At 44.6% G+C, this 15,081-nt stretch overlaps 2 protein-coding genes across 4 annotated transcripts; one reads left to right on the forward strand and one right to left on the reverse strand.

The window, feature by feature from the left end:
• The first annotated feature begins 1,872 nt into the window (after positions 1-1,872).
• On the forward strand, positions 1,873-10,372 carry SPG21 (spastic paraplegia 21 (autosomal recessive, Mast syndrome)). Of its 3 annotated transcripts, XM_009072381.1 has the most exons (8): positions 1,873-1,960; positions 5,439-5,600; positions 6,793-6,873; positions 7,494-7,639; positions 8,142-8,250; positions 8,725-8,832; positions 9,192-9,332; positions 9,720-10,372. In XM_009072381.1, exons 1-8 carry the CDS (start codon positions 1,898-1,900, stop codon positions 9,840-9,842), a joined length of 933 nt encoding a protein of 310 aa, XP_009070629.1. In that variant the 5' UTR covers positions 1,873-1,897; the 3' UTR covers positions 9,843-10,372. The 3 variants fall into 3 exon arrangements, with proteins under 3 accessions (XP_009070629.1, XP_009070631.1, XP_009070630.1); XM_009072383.1 differs by lacking the exon at positions 9,192-9,332; XM_009072382.1 differs by lacking the exon at positions 6,793-6,873 and having other exon boundaries at positions 1,898-1,960.
• A 927-nt stretch (positions 10,373-11,299) lies between these two features.
• Positions 11,300-13,746, reverse strand: LOC103800024 (ankyrin repeat and death domain-containing protein 1A-like; the record flags this gene model as incomplete). The annotated part of the gene is made up of 4 exons (XM_009072385.1): positions 11,300-11,361; positions 11,591-11,722; positions 12,439-12,640; positions 13,651-13,746. Coding segments are annotated over 4 exons (492 nt in total), but the record flags the coding sequence as incomplete, so codon positions are not given.
• Positions 13,747-15,081: the final 1,335 nt, after the last annotated feature.

Consider the following 15,081-nt stretch of genomic DNA (forward strand, 5'->3'; position numbering starts at 1 on the left):
CCATCCCACAAAAAATAGCTTAGGGGCACTGAAAGCTGAGGTGGCAGAAGCAGTGAGATGATCACAGAGGAGAGAGATTCCCAGCCCTCTATGACAACTAGAACCATCAGCAGAAAGTCCCTTTCCAGCACCTTTGTGTCTGTGCAGTGCCTGACTATGACTTGTGCTTCTTGGCACTGCCAATATAACTCTCAGATAATGTGTGTTTTAAGGCATTTGCTGCTATTTATTTGTCACACTGTCATTTGCTGAATGGCTATGGGAAAGCCATTGATGTGTGGTTGTGAAAAGGAATTATTCTGAACTGACATTTCCCTTTCCAGTGATCTGCTGTCCCCCAGTCCAGTAACACATCCTTGTGCCTGCTCTGCAGGCTGTTGGGATAGATACTTTTTACTCTTTTTTACCTGCTGCCAAGCTATGACAAAGAGCAGATTTTAAACAACAGCCACACAACTAAACTCCCACCCCAAACCCCTAGATGTGAGAGGTATAGCATGTAGCTCTGTGGAAGATGTGTGTTGTCTTGCAATTTAGAAACTACTTTCTCTTTTAAAATTCATGTTTTCTGCACTGGGAACGTGGCAAATGAAGACTGAAAGATGAGGAAATTGTAACTAACTGTTAATCCAGCTGTAACCCTATAAGCTGGTTAAGCTGCCCACCAGCAGCTCTCCTGCAGGGAGGAATGAATTTGAGTGACTCACTGAACATAACAAGGCCTTATTTTATGAAGAATTAAGAAACAAAACCTATTGATTTGTACTTGGCAACTGTTAAGCAGCAAGCGCAAAAGTTTCTTTGTTTTGTTATGCTCAGTGCTGTGTGTGAATGCATAAGAATAATCTCCTGAGGCTGTTGGCTTTCAGGGTGAAGCTCTTGAGTCTCCAAGCTTCAAAACTGTCTGATACCATTTGTTGTATAAATGGAAGCTAATGGTCTCTTGCTGCTTTAAAACAGCTAAATCTTGGAGTTACCTCAGTGTTTATTACTAACTAATGGAGTATTATAAGATACTCATTATGTATGCTTGGACATTCTGGCTGGGGAGTGGATTAGTGGCAAAAAAAAAACTCTGATGTGTCCTGTGTTAATTGGTGTGCTTCAAAGATATCTTCCTTGGTAACTCCTGACAAGTCTGCTCCTGTGTGGATAGAACTAAAACTAAAAGAAGAAGGATCTTCTGTAAATTGAGCTTTGGATCAGCCTGGTGTGCTTTGGGGACTCCTTTGGGTCAGTTATGTTGAGAGGGAAGGACGTGCTCTGAATACTGAGGCACTGTGTCCTGTGTTAATTGGTGTGCTTCAAAGATATCTTCCTTGGTAACTCCTGACAAGTCTGCTCCTGTGTGGATAGAACTAAAACTAAAAGAAGAAGGATCTTCTGTAAATTGAGCTTTGGATCAGCCTGGTGTGCTTTGGGGACTCCTTTGGGTCAGTTATGTTGAGAGGGAAGGACGTGCTCTGAATACTGAGGCACTAGGTTCATGAAATAATGTCTGTGGTATGAATATTTATTAGCTGTAAAAATTAATCAAAACCATGCTCTAGCTTTTTAAGCCACTTACAGCCTGCAACACAATTGTCTCTCTGCCGCTGTCCCACGGGAATGCTGTTACAAAAGGGCCTTCATTTCATAATTAGGCTGGTACAGTAAGGCAGTCAGGTGACTGTTTCTTGGGAGCATAATTACATGGTTTGTGATGAAAACTGAGCAAAAGTGAACCTGGCATGAGTCAGAGGTAGTGCCATCAACTACTGATAAGAGCAAATCTCCCTGCAGTGCTTTGTGTACACAGCACAGCCTTCGAGTGCTGCCCACGGTAAAGCTGTTGTATTGATTTCTGACTTTCTCTCTCTTTTTCAGGCTGATCCAAACTGAGTTTTTTCTAAACATCATGGGAGAGATTAAAGTCTCTCCTGACTATAACTGGTTCAGAAGCACAGTTCCTCTTAAGAAGGTATGTACAGCTGGAATGGTGTTTGGGGTGAAATGTCTCCTCTTGTTTTGGTGTGAGGGACACTGCACTGTGTGGTCAATGCACAGCAGTTGTGGCTGTGCCACTGACCTGCTTTATCTCCTGAACCTTTGTCCCACGTGTCATGTGAGTGCATGACAGCACACTGCTCACTTTCACATGCTGCTTGGAGGTCACTTCTACATGTGGTGGGAGCAGAGACTCCCAGCTGTGAGCTGCTATCCTAATGCCTCCCATGCCTGAGGAGGAGGAGGAGACTCCAAGGAAATAGCATGTCCTGGGGACCATGTGTGTGGCCTCTCACAGAGCTGTCTCCATACAGGGCAGCTGACCTCATGCTGCCAGAGCCACCTCCAGTGTTTCCACCCATCATCCTCAGGCCAAAGCAGTGTCTGAAGGGAACTTCTCAGCAGTCAGGCTGCACATAGGGTCGTGAGGGTGGGAAGATCCTTAACCACAGTGGAAAAACCCAAATGGTTTCTTCTGCTGTGTGTCCTTAAGATGCCTTCTGCTTAATCACACTGCCAGCCACTTTCTCCTCTTGCTTGGATTTCCCCACTTCATTTCCCTGAGCCCCAGGAGAGTATCTGAAGCGTGCAGTGCTTCAGCTTCTGCTCTTTACATGCTGAGTGGCAGAGGGCACAGAGTACAAGTACATAGCTCCTAACCTGGTCAAGCTCTCACATGCAGCTTTTGCAGGTCAGGTTTGCTGAGGCTATGGTTACAAACTGACCTGCAGCAGCAGCCCAGACTCCTGCCAGACCAAAGGACAGTCCTGCCTTTACACCCCAGCCTGCTGCTGCAAGCACAGTCACTGATGTGGCCATACAGGCCAAGCAGAGTCAGTGACTTGTCTAGCTTGGGAGTGTTTTATAGTTTGTTTTTGGGTTAAGCTGACTTCCAGTCAGTTTGGTTCCCTAATCTGGAAGGCTGTGTGGGTTGCAGAAACACCCTTAGGGAAGGGCTCTAGGATTCTCATTAGTTTTTTCCAGTTTGTGCCTTCTGTAAATAAGAAAGGTGCACTGCTGTTTGCTATACATGCTCCGTCAGGCTGTCTATCTGCTTCCGGGCAGTACTAGATCTGTTGTGTCTACTTGTGCCATGCTGTTGCCTTCAAGCAACACTCATCAGGTCAGCAAAACCAGGAGACAGTATTTCAGTGGAAAGACATGTGTGTGCTCTGAGGTGCTGCTTTATGGGATGCAGTATGGTGAATGAAAGGAGCTGGAGGTTGTGGTTACAACAGAACGCGGTGCTGCTGCCGTGGGGATGTTGTGACACTGCAGCTCACTGCCAGCAGCCACTGCCTTCAGCTGCTGCCAGTGCTCAGGGTTTCTTAACTGAGGATGTGTGTAAACTGAAGCTGATGGTGACCTGGTGACCTTCAGACTAGGGAATGCTTTACCCTCTGAAGTGATTCTGTCTGCTTGATAGCCAAGTGATGCCGCAGTGTGAATGTGGGGCATGAAGGAGTCCAGGTTATTGGAGAGAGAAGAGCAAAGAGCCAAATTTGAAGATGTAATTAATCTCTGAAGCAGATTTTGGGAATACATTTACCTGCATTATCCCCCCAGCAGCGCAGGCAAAGATGTGCAGAGGCATGAATGACCTGCCTTGGTTCCTGCTCTCAGGTGGACCTAAGGAAGCAGAGCCAGAGCAGTTTGTTTGAGAAGAGGGTGAGATGTTTCTCCTGACAGTCTCAGGAAATGCACAGCTCCATCACCCTTCCTGCCCTGCTCAGATGTAGGAAGTACAGCATAGAAAATAATATTTTTAAACTGAGTCTCTAGCTTTGCCTCCATTTGCACACAGCACTTTCGATCTTATCTAAGTCCTTCCTGAAAGCCTCCAGCAAGGGACACCCTGGCCCTGATGAACTAAAGGCGAAGTTCTGGCCAGTGTTTCAAGGCTGGTGACCTCCCAAACCACCATTTAACCGCATTGCTGCCTGCACAGCACTCAGCCTTGCACAGGAGCTGGAGTTAAACTGTCCAACGTGTGACTAGAAATCAAATAAAACATCTACTTAAAACCATTGATTCACTGTCTGGGCTTGAGGAAAGAAACCTTATCTCTGAGCCTCAGCTCTCTTGGTATGAGCTCATTTTGGTGTCATGATTTCAAGGAGTATGGTTTGCTTGCCTTTGGAAATACTCCTAGAGGGAAACTTGGTAGTAGCCTACCTGAATAAATCCAACATTACTGATGGAATGACAGATGAGAACAGCAAGGTCTGGAGTTGTGCACAAAGGGTTGGTTTTGAGGGTGTTGAGAGGGATTTTGTACAAGGTTTATATATAAATGGTTTCAGTGGTCTGGAAGCTCTGGTATGCAGTCTTTCTTTTTTATAGAGACTTTAGAAAACAACAGTATCATGTGATTCCTCACATGCTCCCAGAGCCTGAAATACTGGCTTTATTAGGAGCAGATTTGTTACTCAGGCAAATCTGATTTGTGGTACACTGTTCTCCTCTGATTGCTGAGAGCTCAACTGCTGAGTTGGGAAAGCAAATTATATTTGTATATAACTGTACAAAAAGCTATAAAATCTTGATACAGAGGAGATGAATTTCTACTGCATGAACAGGCTTTCCCCAGAGGTTTGTGCTTGTTGATCTGCTATGAGCCCTAGGCTTCTGCTGGGTTGCGGAGTTGAAAGAACATCTGAAGCACACAAAGCAGTTTGCTGGTAGGACAGGCCCTGTCAAAACAAGTCAGGCTTCAGCACTGCTAGAAAAGAAGACTGAATTCTTACACTTTTGAAGATACTAATTGTCCTAGGACTTGTAGTACTGTGTGAGGAGCTTCTCATTAAGGATAGCATCTTGTGTGTGGATAATCTGCCTCAGCCAGACACGTGTCCTGGGCACTCCACCTGCTCCTGAGATGCTTCCAGATGATGGAAGTGTTTTCCTTCCTAGGTCAGCTTTGCAGTGCTGTTCTGGCAGCTGGCTGTAACTGTTTCAGATCAATAATGTGTGGTGTTAGCTGCTTAATTCAGCAGGTCTGCATGGCCCCAGACCTATAATGTCTCCTGTCCGTGGATGCAAATGTTGATGGTTGTTTAAAAAGCTGTCCCTGGGGCTGTGCTGGCTCTTCCAGCCTCCAGCTGCTGCTCTTGGTACCCTGAATTGATCTCCTGGGTCTTTCCTGGGCACAGTGGCTCATTTTCCAAGGTGTCATGGTCATTGTTCAGCCTGTGTCAGGACACACAGTGTTTGGTCTGACAGTGTGTGGTCACAGTTCTGCTCCTGCTGTATCTATACAAACATTCCAGTTAGAAAACAGCCTGAGAGAAGAAAGCTATTGTAAGAAAAGCAAAAGATGGTCTTGTTCAAAGGAGTCTTGAGCATTATAACATTTATTAGATGCTGGAAGTTTCTAGAAGCAGTCGTGGAAGCTGGTTGAAGAACCTCACTTGTCTTGTGTTTCTTCTCCCCCTCTGCCTCTCTCTTTCCAGATAATAGTAGACGATGACGACAGTAAAGTCTGGTCACTGTATGATGCAGGACCAAGGAGCATTCGCTGCCCACTCATATTTCTCCCTCCTGTAAGTGGAACTGCAGATGTGTTTTTCCAGCAAATTTTGGCACTGACTGGATGGGGCTACAGAGTTATTGCTGTGAGTATTCTCAGTCCTGTATCAAAGCTTGTGCTTGTTACTCTGATGAGTGATTGGATATTAAACTTCTTAGCTTTGACTAAGAGAATCCACCAAAAAGCTGATGCTAAGTTGCACTCTGGAGTAGGTAGCATGTGGATCCAGGCTGGAATCTGATGTATGTTCATGGCAGCATTTACCCGAAGCCTGAGCATACACAGTATTAAGTTCTCAGCCTGTTTTTCCCCTTGTGTGCCCTAGACACAAGTGATTATTCCCTCTAGCTGGATCTTTGTTAGCCCTCAGGCAAACATGTGAGTTAGTTCAGGGTTTCCATGTTTTCCTTAGGGGATGGTGAATAACCTGGTTATTAGCCCATATAATCATAGAACGTTAGGGGGTTGGAATGGACCTTAGAGATCATCCAGCCCCAACCCCCTGCCCTGGGCAGGGACACCTCCCACCAGAGCAGGTTGCTCAAGGCTTTAGCCAACCTGGCTGTGAACACTGCCAGGCTTGGGGCAGCCACAGCTTCCCTGGGCAACCTGTGCCAGTGTCTCACCACCCTCACAGGGAAAACTTCTTCCTAATATCTAATCTAAATTTCCCTCTTTCCCATTACTCCTTGTCCTGTCCCTGCAGTTCCTAACAAAGAGTTCCCCTCCAGCTTCCCTGTAGCCCCTTCGGATACTGGAAGGTTGCTATGAGGTCTCTAAGCAACTAATAATAATATCTGCAAATAATAATAATAAGCTGTAACTAATAATGAATAACATCTGCAAATACTGTGTCACTCCTTAAAGTCCTACCAGCCTGCTCTTTTGTGGCTTCTCCACTCCAGAGCTGCACTGAACTGGTTGATTTGTACCACAGTATTTCTGCTGAGCAGCCTGGCTTTAGGAGTGCTGCGGTCTCTCTTGCAGCAGTTAATGATTTCTGTAGCTGTTACACACTACAGTATCACTGAAGAACCATTCCAGCCTCCCCTCCTGCTGATTACAGGGTGAGGCAATGCTGCACTTTCCCCAGCAGACTTGCTCTGGGGCACTTTGTGTGTTTTTGTGTACTGAGGGGGAGGTGTTGGCACCCTTGGGCTGTAGGGACCTTGCTGAGGAGCCCCACAATAAGGTCTTGAAACCTTTAATGTGAGAACTGATATGATTTGAAGAAGGCTGATCTGAGACAGGTTTTTTCTAACTCTGTATTATTTTAGTTGCAGTATCCAGTGTACTGGGACCACCTCGAGTTCTGTGATGGGTTCAGGAAACTGTTAGACCACCTTCAGCTGGATAAAGTGAGTGTTTGGAGATGGGCAAATGGAGGTATCATTGCAGTAAAAATCTGACATTTGAAGCAGCCTCATTTAAGAGCCAGAGTACAAAATAGGACACAAAAATGCAGCCTGTAAATAAAGAGGCTGTATTGCAATTTCACACTTGAAACTAGTTTATTTTAGAAGGTGAATACCCTTGGAAATTGTCACACTTGGCTTAAATTCAGTTGCTATTCTAGGCCTGTTAAATTGTATGGGTTAACCATTTTTTTTGTGGGATCCCATGGATGTTATCCTTCCTAACTCACATAGCACAGAACACCACAATCCACCACAATCCAGTATCCTGCATTGGAACAGCTATGGAGGACAAAGTGAAATGTTCAGGTTTTTTCTTAAGTTTGATGAACACCGAGAAATTTGCACTGGGATTGTGTGTGAAACACTTCCTTCTGTCAGCATTTATCACATTTATATCATGCATAACATCAGAAGCTGAGTGGAATAGTGATTCTTTCCAAAAATGGGTTATAGTGGCTGGGTAAATTTGAATGACCTATTTTTGTAATGCAACACTGCTCAGAGGTCACATTTCACAAGTCTAACGTCATCTGGTGTGTTGGGCTTTTTCCTTGAATTAGGTTCACCTTTTTGGAGCTTCTCTGGGAGGTTTTCTGGCTCAAAAATTTGCTGAATACACACACAAATCTCCCAGAGTTCAATCTCTGATCCTGTGTAATGCCTTTAGTGACACTTCTATCTTCAATCAGACATGGACAGCAAACAGGTAAGGAGGACTGAGACAAACATGCACACTCATGGCATTAGTATTTTTTGCAGTGAAATGTCAGACTGCTTGAGTTGGACATGTCTGACCTGATTCCAGCCTGGCTGGTGGAGGTGTGGGGTGGAATACTTGTGACTTTTAAAGGCACACCACAAGGATAATGGAAATCGTTGCAATTGAGAGTGTGGAATTAGACAAGTTGTGCTGTGATCCTCTGTGTGTGTGTGGTCAGATTTAAGAGCTCTGCCTGTTCTCTAGCAAAACCATTTAGAGCAAGAAAAGTGGTTAAAATATACTTTTACCATGTAAGACTAACAGCTTCCCAGAGCATTTCAGGCACTTAGCTGCCAGGTTTCCATGTCTCTGCCCTTGAAGTTTTTTCAGGATTTCATTTGAAGTTGAAGCACAAAGTCTGTGCAAGGAAAGGGAGTGTTTACAACATAGTATCTTGATGTTGGAGTCCTTGGTGCTTGAATATTGTTGCATCTTGTTTCTGTTTTAGCTTTTGGCTCATGCCTGCTTTTATGCTGAAAAAGATTGTCCTTGGGAATTTTGCATCTGGTCCTCTAGATCCTGAAATGGCTGATGGGATTGATTTCATGGTGGACAGGGTAGGTAGCTGTGTGCTCTGCAGGCTCTGGTGTCATGTGGATTTACTGAGTGGGAGGTTGGAGGTATTTTTCTGCTTTCTTCATTTCTTGACCCATGAGGGAGAAGTGCAGACTGAATCTTTAGCCGGTGTTGAGTGTCACCGTGCCAGCAGTTTAACTGATGTGGTGACCCTCTACCTTGGTTCTGTTTATTTATATAGAATAAAAGAGAGGAAGTTAAGGAACTGAGGTGGAAGAGGAGAAAGTGCTGTGATACATCTTTGGGCTGTGGTCTGGGGACAGGAGCAACTAATGGAACTCCCTTGAAGCATTTGTCTCATGCAGAGTAATACTAAATTGGAATTATAGTCTTCATCCAAAGTGTGCTCATGTTTCCCTTCAAAACTATCTTCTCTTTGGCTGTATTGTTAATATGGCATTAACTTCCTGCAGTGAAATATGTTGTTAATCAGTGTTTCTCTCTGCTGGATGCAGCTGGAGAGCCTGGGCCAGAGCGAGCTCGCCTCAAGACTCACCCTCAACTGCCAGAACTCCTATGTAGAACCTCATAAAATCAGAGACATCCCTGTAACCATCATGGATGTAAGTTAATCTCAACTTAATGTTTTTCTTAAACAGTTTCCTCCCCTTGGCAGGTGGGGCCTTGATATTATGTTAGCAATTTAGTAAGCACTTGCAGCATGTAGCTTCCTATTTAGAGAAGCCTTCTGCTGCCTGGGTAGCACTGTGACTCATGTGCTGTGTTGTGAATTGGTTATTCTGGGCAGTTACACAGCTATATGTTTTGTGTCACAGTGTTGGCTTTCTAGCAGTCAGTGCCCAAATTGGCTTGTTTTCTGTTCCACAGAGAAGCTGAGAATTGCTCCTAGGAGCAGCATCTATCCAGTCTGATGTAATAACAGAATCTGAGATTGAGCTGACTGCTGTGACTTGTTCTGTAGGTGTTTGATCAAAGTGCTCTTTCCACGGAAGCGAAAGAGGAAATGTACAAGCTTTACCCCAATGCCAGAAGAGCTCACCTCAAAACAGGAGGCAACTTCCCATATCTCTGCAGGAGTGCTGAGGTCAACCTATATATTCAGGTGAGTCTCTGTGAAACTCCTTTTCTGTGGTTGCTTTAGTTTATAACTTCCATGAGCTCTGTACACTCTAGCTCTGAGCTCCCTGATTCATAGATTGTTAAGGGGTTGGAATGGACCTTGTAGATAATCTAGTCCCAATCTCCCCTGCCATGGGCAGGGACACCTCCCACTGGTCCAGGTAAATATACCTGATGCCAAAGGGCAGGGCTGGGAGCATCCGTGTTCCTGGAGGGATGGCTTTGTGGGATTTCTCTGGCCTCTCTCTGAACTCTTGTACTCCACAGCCATGGTTTCATCCTCACAAAAATTACTCAGAAGGAATGTTTCTCTTTTATCAAAACACTGTGCTTCTACACCTGTTTCCCTGTTATTTCCTGTGCCCAACAGATCCATTTGCTGCAGTTCCATGGCACTCGGTACGCAGCCATCGATCCCTCCATGGTCAGTGCAGAAGAGCTGGAAGTCCAAAAGATCAGTCTTCATACCAGCAATGATCAAGAAGAGCAGTAGGCTTGGGAGTGCCAGTGAAACAGAGGCATTGGTTCAGTGGTCTTCCTGTGTACAATCAACTGTTCCCACTCTGCCTTTTCCCTGCGTTAGCCGAATATCACTGTGTGATTCCACCAGGATCAACAGTCAGTGAACTACCCACGGACAGTAACCTCCAGCAGTGTCATGGGATAGATCTGTTTAATTTTTAGTCTTTGGATTCAAGGAAGCATCTTTGAAGACTACAGTTTTAAAAAGAAAGACATTTTTGCTACCAAAGTCCTCACTGTCATGTTCTTAAGCGGAACAGTATTTCTTTTTATATTTTTCACTCAGCTGTATATATTGCCACATGCAGATTGTGTACTTATAAGCTGACATATATTTTTGTTGAATATTTGATTTACAAGATGTTTAAGTGACAATGTTGCCATCACTTATTTGCTTTGTACGTTGTATTGTAAGTTAGTTTGTTTCTATTTGAAATAAAGCACTTGAATTTTTAACTTTCTTGCTGTTTAAAAATGGTTTTCAATAAAGCTTCAATTTCAGCAAGTGTCTCTTGTTTTGACTTCAGAAGAACAGCAGCAGAGTTCACTGCAGTCCTGGAAACGTGGAAATGAAGACAACCACCATCTTCTGCTGGAATTCCCCTCAAGCTTTAATTATGAGGTTGTACTGGTTTATTAAGTGAGAAATATGTACTGGGTTTTTAAATCATTCTTTATTAAGACAGAACTTGCAAATTTAAGGGTCAAATCTAGATTTATTGAAATACAGGCATTATTTTCCCTCTGAAATGCTGTTAAAAATAGGAAGTATTGGTCTGTCCCGATCAGAGGCTGTGTAGGTAACTAATGACCCCTCTTGCCTTTTCAAGTGACTAAAGTCACCTATTTTATTTATAAACAGTCCATGTATGTTGATGTAAATTTATGAACAGTATTTGTTAATGTTCTTCTCAAATATTTTGTGAAGACACAAAGCACTAAGGATCACGACCCCTAAGGTTCCAGAAGGACCAAATGGTTTCTTTGATTTTTGCTTCCCATCATGAGAAGGAAGTTAGGGACACATCTAAGACACCCTCTCACAAAAGGCAAGTAAAGAACACCCCTGCCAACAAAGGCTTTCCCTCATTAACTTAAAAAATTGACAAAAATTTTTATAAAAAATGTACTGTAAACAAGTTACAGTAAAATAGTGTACTATTTCCTGGTGCAGTATGGCAAGTGAGACTCACTGAACTCCTCTTACAGTATCCTGACCATACAAAATTGCTGATAAAAATCTCCCTTCTGTGTAAAGAAGCATTTTTTACTATTAGCATATTTTTTACCCATGTCATTTCAGAGTGAGAAGGACACAGCAGTGCCAGCTGTTCATGACAAGAAGCCCTTGAGTTGCAGCTGCTTTCATTCAGCAGCAGGGAAGTGTTTCTCCTGGAGCTCTGAGACCAGCTGAGGATGCTCCTGGTGTTACATTGCTGTGCACTTCCGTGGGGAGGTGGAGTCTGCATTTGCTTTTTTCCGGATGCTTTCTGTAACAGAGAATGTTCTGCTGCACAGAGGTGTAAATCCATTGCAGGGTGTGTTAATTTATCAAAGAAAAGGAAAGAAGTGACGTGGAATGGAAGCAAGGGGGCAGGGCAGGTGCTTTCAGCTTGTGTGAATTGGCTTCACTGTAGTTTTCCTCTGTGTGCTGTGTAACCACAGAGTTCAGGTGAATTGATTCAAACAATGCTCAGTGAAGGAAAACAAAAGTATTACCTGCCAAATCTCTTCTCCCAATTCCCACAAGGCCTTCGTACAGTCCCTTGATTGGATTTTCTCCTGCCATGATCACACCGTGGAGCCAGATCAGCAACATTCTGTGGCCATGTTCTCTGTAGCTTTTAGTGCCTGGCAAGATCAAACCACACATGAAATCTTGCACTTGAAGTGCACAGTCCTGACCAGAGTGGATTTCTGCACCAGAGGGTTTGGGCAAACCTCCTTCCTCTTTGGATTTTACTAGGTGGCTCTAAAGCATAGTTAGCTTAATTCCTGATTGTGACATGATTGTTAGATTCACGTGAAGCTTAATGGAGTGGCCATGGATGGGGTTGGGCTTGCTAGGCAGCCTTTCATGGCAATGCAGAGTTTCTGCCTTCAGAGCACAGCTTGGCCCCTTGCTCACATCATCCAACCTACAGAGTCCTTACAGCAGCCAAACCAGCAGGGACATTTCTGACCCTCAGGGCCTGTTTCTGCCAACCTGTCTCTAAATTCTAAATGGAACTTCACTGCCTCCTTGGTTCAGCTCCTTAAAACAAAAAATTAAATGCAGCAATTTTCTCTCTATAGAACAAGAATTGTAGCAAGAACTCACAGGCCTGGCAAGTGCTCATGAGTGAGTGACAAACCACTAACTCCCCTGCTTGTGAGTTTTACACCTAGGCAAATTCCAGTGTGTAGGTAGCTACACATTCATTAAAAATAGGATTTTTAACCAAATCTTTTGGTTGCTTCAAATAGGCCAACTGGCTTCCTTCATGCTTTGCTATCAGTGCAGCTTTATCTCCTAGAAACACAATCCAAGTGAAGATAGGAAAATACCTGGGTGGGTTTTTTTATACCTGTCCACTGTTGCTCAATGGCCCTAACATGGGCATCCGTGAATTTCCAGTAATGTGCCAGCTTCTTCCACTCCCCAGGTCTGAGGTACTTAGTGGCTAATCTCCACATGACTGAGCGAATGTGCTGTGTTTCCAGCCTGTGATCTTGCTTAAAGGTCAAGTGCTTTGCCCGCCATGAGTTGGAGTCACGGTTCAGGTTGTCCTGCAAAGCCAGAACAGAGGTGGTCGGTGCTTCAGCAGTGCCTGTCACTGCAGCCTCCCACCCCCTCAGCTCTGTGGGTCGCTGCGAGTTCATTCTGGCACAGCACATTTGTTTTATTCCCTTTATTCTCATTTCGCTCTGGCCAATCACACACTGTAACAAACACCGTTAACAGCCTCTTTGCTGTGGAAGCCCATGCAGGTCGAGATTTGCATTTCGACAGCTCCTGTCATCTGGGGCTTGGTGCAGGATCATTTCATTAAATCTCCCGATTCATCGGCTCAATGACATTCCCTAGGGCTGTGCAGGAAGCCCATGCAAGACCCTGATATACAGAGCATTGCTCCTGAAGCTGCGCCCAAGCCACAGGCACACGCCCTCCTTTCCTTCCTTTGCTTTCCAGCACCATCTTTGCTGATATGGGAGGATGCCCAAAATCTTAAGACACGAGGGAAGTCGTGTTTGGATGTAGTTTCAGCACACTCTGCTTGGCTTGGGCACAGGCAGCGTTTCAGAGGAGGGACTGGGAGCTGAGCAGCTGCAGTTTGAGAGGGAAGTTGGTTGTATGACTCCAACAAGAACTGGTCACTGCTTGCAAGAGGTGTCTCCTTCCACTTCTGGAAAACTCCCCACATCCCATTTAGTTTCTATGCCAAGCATTTTCCTGCTCAGCCCTTCAGTTTCTCCTTCTGGGAAAAGGGCCTAATGCTATCCCACCTCCTTCTACAGGGCTTTGGGGACAGCTGTCAAAGAATCTTTAGAAACCCCTGCTGCCATCAGCACAGCCTGAGATTTCAGACAACAGAGGCCTTTTAAAGTAAGGAAAGCCTTAAGGAGTTGCTGTTGGCATGGTGAGGACTTCTGTTTTTCTTAAGCAAGGGGCTGAAAGTAAAGGTCAGGCTGTCACAGGACATCCTGTATTTCTTTCCCGTTTGTCAGCTGGTATGTGGAGTCTGAATGAAGAGGAAAATGCCCTGGGAAGCACAGGGAATGGTGTGTAAGCTGCTCACCTTTTCCTGTTTGTAAAACCGATCGGCTTTGATAATCATGTCTGCCAAGTTGATGTGATTGCCTCGTGCAGCAACATCCAGAGATGTTTTCCCTTGCTGAAATTAGAAGGGAAACATGAGCTGGAAAAGACCTTGCACCTTAGGAGGTACAATCTCCATGCCCACCCAGCAGTCTGTTGCAGCAGGCAGCATGACCTGCTGAGCAATGCACCCAGCCAGGACCTTTCCTTCACCTGTAAACACCTCAGATCTGAGCTGGCTTTGCTCTACTGTGTGCAGGGCATGGGGAGTTATCTTCTAGGCACTGCAGCATCTCCTGTGTTGTTACAGGGGATCTCCCTGTTTGGAAGGAACAGTTGGGAAATCTTCCTGACACCACCAGTGCATGGCAGGTTGCTTCCAGGCTCCCAAGTCATAGGTGCAGTGGTCAGAGGAACAGCTCAGCACTGCAATCCAAGGCATTTTATAGCCTTTTGCACTGCAGGTTTGCTGACATAAGAAACTGAAGTGATTTGTACAACTTCATTAATTTTACAGGCTCCACACGCACATGATTAGAAATGGTCTTCTCCTAGGAGAAGCACAAGCTGATGGGACTATGAAAATATAACTACGCTCCTTATATGAATGTAATTTTGTATTGGGCAGGGGAGATTTGTGTTTATATCTAAAAGCATATAGCAGAAAGAAACAAGGTTTGAAAGCTGCATGAAGGAAAGCAAGCCAGCCCAACCACCAGGTGTGTCAAAGGGAACAGTTCTAGCCTTAGAAATGAGCAGAAACCCAGTTTCACACAGAAGTGTGAATGTGCCCCCTGAACTGAGTGTGACACAGAGTGCTGGAAGGTGGCAAACATTCACCACAGCTGAAGGTCAGTTCAGTCAGGTGGATTCAGGTCTGCATGTGCTTTAACTCACTGTGCATGGCAAACACTATTTTAATCTCTGCCCAATCCCCTTCAGCATTTTCTGGGCACATACCACACCTTCAGGCCACATGCAGTTTACCTGATTCCTCTAGAATTCCTTCTGTAGATTTAATTAGACAGCAAAAGCCCTGGAACTGGTGCAACATCTATCCCAACCAGATCCTTTAAACCTATTAGAACATGTGTGCTGTAATTCTTGGAGTATATTACTGATCATCATTTGAAGATATCTATGATATTAATGTGTGTGATAGCACAAGCAGAAGGTACCAGAACAATGTTGAGAAGGAAAAGGTTGCTCATTGTGTAACCCGTTTTCTACCTTCCTAAGAACCAGTCACTTCTTTCCTGGAAAACACATCAAAATAACCTTCTCAGCAGTGTTTCAAGGCCTTATCCCTGGGAATATCCAGATTTTAATGTTATGAATAGCCTTCCTTGAAAATTATGAAAAGCAGTGGCAAAGACCATATATCTGGCAGTTGGTCACTAGTGGTGTTCCC

This window comes from Acanthisitta chloris, unplaced genomic scaffold (assembly GCF_000695815.1).
Source record: "Acanthisitta chloris isolate BGI_N310 unplaced genomic scaffold, ASM69581v1 scaffold33113, whole genome shotgun sequence".
Taxonomy (NCBI): domain Eukaryota; kingdom Metazoa; phylum Chordata; class Aves; order Passeriformes; family Acanthisittidae; genus Acanthisitta; species Acanthisitta chloris.